The sequence below is a fragment of the Vespula pensylvanica genome, chromosome 18 (genome assembly GCF_014466175.1).
Source record: "Vespula pensylvanica isolate Volc-1 chromosome 18, ASM1446617v1, whole genome shotgun sequence".
NCBI classification, from domain to species: domain Eukaryota; kingdom Metazoa; phylum Arthropoda; class Insecta; order Hymenoptera; family Vespidae; genus Vespula; species Vespula pensylvanica.
Genome location: NC_057702.1, coordinates 3,124,962 through 3,126,000, shown reverse-complemented (window position 1 = coordinate 3,126,000; position 1,039 = coordinate 3,124,962). Strand labels below are relative to the sequence as shown.

General features: G+C 30.9%; 1 protein-coding gene across 1 annotated transcript in view; it reads right to left on the bottom strand.

The window, feature by feature from the left end:
- Positions 1–1,026: 1,026 nt before the first annotated feature.
- LOC122635601 overlaps positions 1,027–1,039 on the bottom strand; it is a 2,466-nt gene continuing 2,453 nt past the window's right edge. The window contains exon 5 of the mRNA XM_043825983.1: positions 1,027–1,035. Coding sequence (XP_043681918.1) covers positions 1,027–1,035 — 9 coding nt within the window. The remainder of the gene's footprint in view (positions 1,036–1,039) is intronic.

Genomic DNA, 1,039 nt, shown 5'->3' with positions numbered 1-1,039 from the left:
GAGAGAGAGAGAGAGAGATATATATATATATATATATATATATATAAAGAGAGACAGAGATAGTGATAGAAAGAAGTAAAGAGAGATAGAAATAGAAAGAAGCAGAGAAAGATAGACAGAGAGAGAACGTGATCATCGATAGCTAGGCCAATAGAATCTCTTCGATATCGGTGTCCCTAATGATCGAAGCAAGCAACTTCTCAAGAAACGTGGCCTTCTATCCTTTCAGCCAATAATTATGGATTCCCTTCCTGAAAAATAGAATTTCTTTTCTTTCTTTCTTTCTTTCTTCTTCTTTGGGATTTTTCTTATTTTTTCCTTCTACTCTCTTTTTCTCTTTCTTTGCTTTTCCTTTTTTTTATTTTTTTATTTTTTTTTTATTTTTAATGTAAGATCGTAAGAGAAAGATCGTTCGTCGATCGTTCGTTCTTATAGAGAATTCTTTCGTACAAAATTCAAATTAAAACAATTCATAATGAATTGTTTCGCAATGAATTTGAAATAATTATAGTGCGTATGAGAGTCACGAGAGAAACGGATGAAATAGAAATTTTGGGAAAATTCAGAAAGAGAAAAGGAGATGTACGGAGAGAAATCTTCTTTTTCCTTAAAAGAAAGAAAGGAAGAATGTCAAAAAAAAAAAGAAAAAAGAAAAAAAGAAAAAAGGAAGAAAATGAAGAAGAAAAAGGAGAATGATCGATGCTTGACTCAAGTCAAGTGCTACACAAAAAGCCTTTTCTTTTCCTTCTTTCTCTTTCTCTCTCTTTTTCTTCGTCCTCTGTCTGTCTAAATCGGACATAATTTTTTTTCTTATCGAGGTTAAAGTTTACTTCATTTTATTCTTCTCTCATTCTCTCTTTCTCTCTCTCTCTCTCTCTCTCTCTCTCTCTCTCTCTTTCTTTCTTTGATAATAATTTTCATCCGTTCTCTTTGTAAATCATTCGTATCGTTTAAACGAGCGAACAAGAAAGTTTTGCAAAGATAATAAAATAACAATCACAATTAACCAATTTAAATCTCGTTATTTTATTCGATCTTT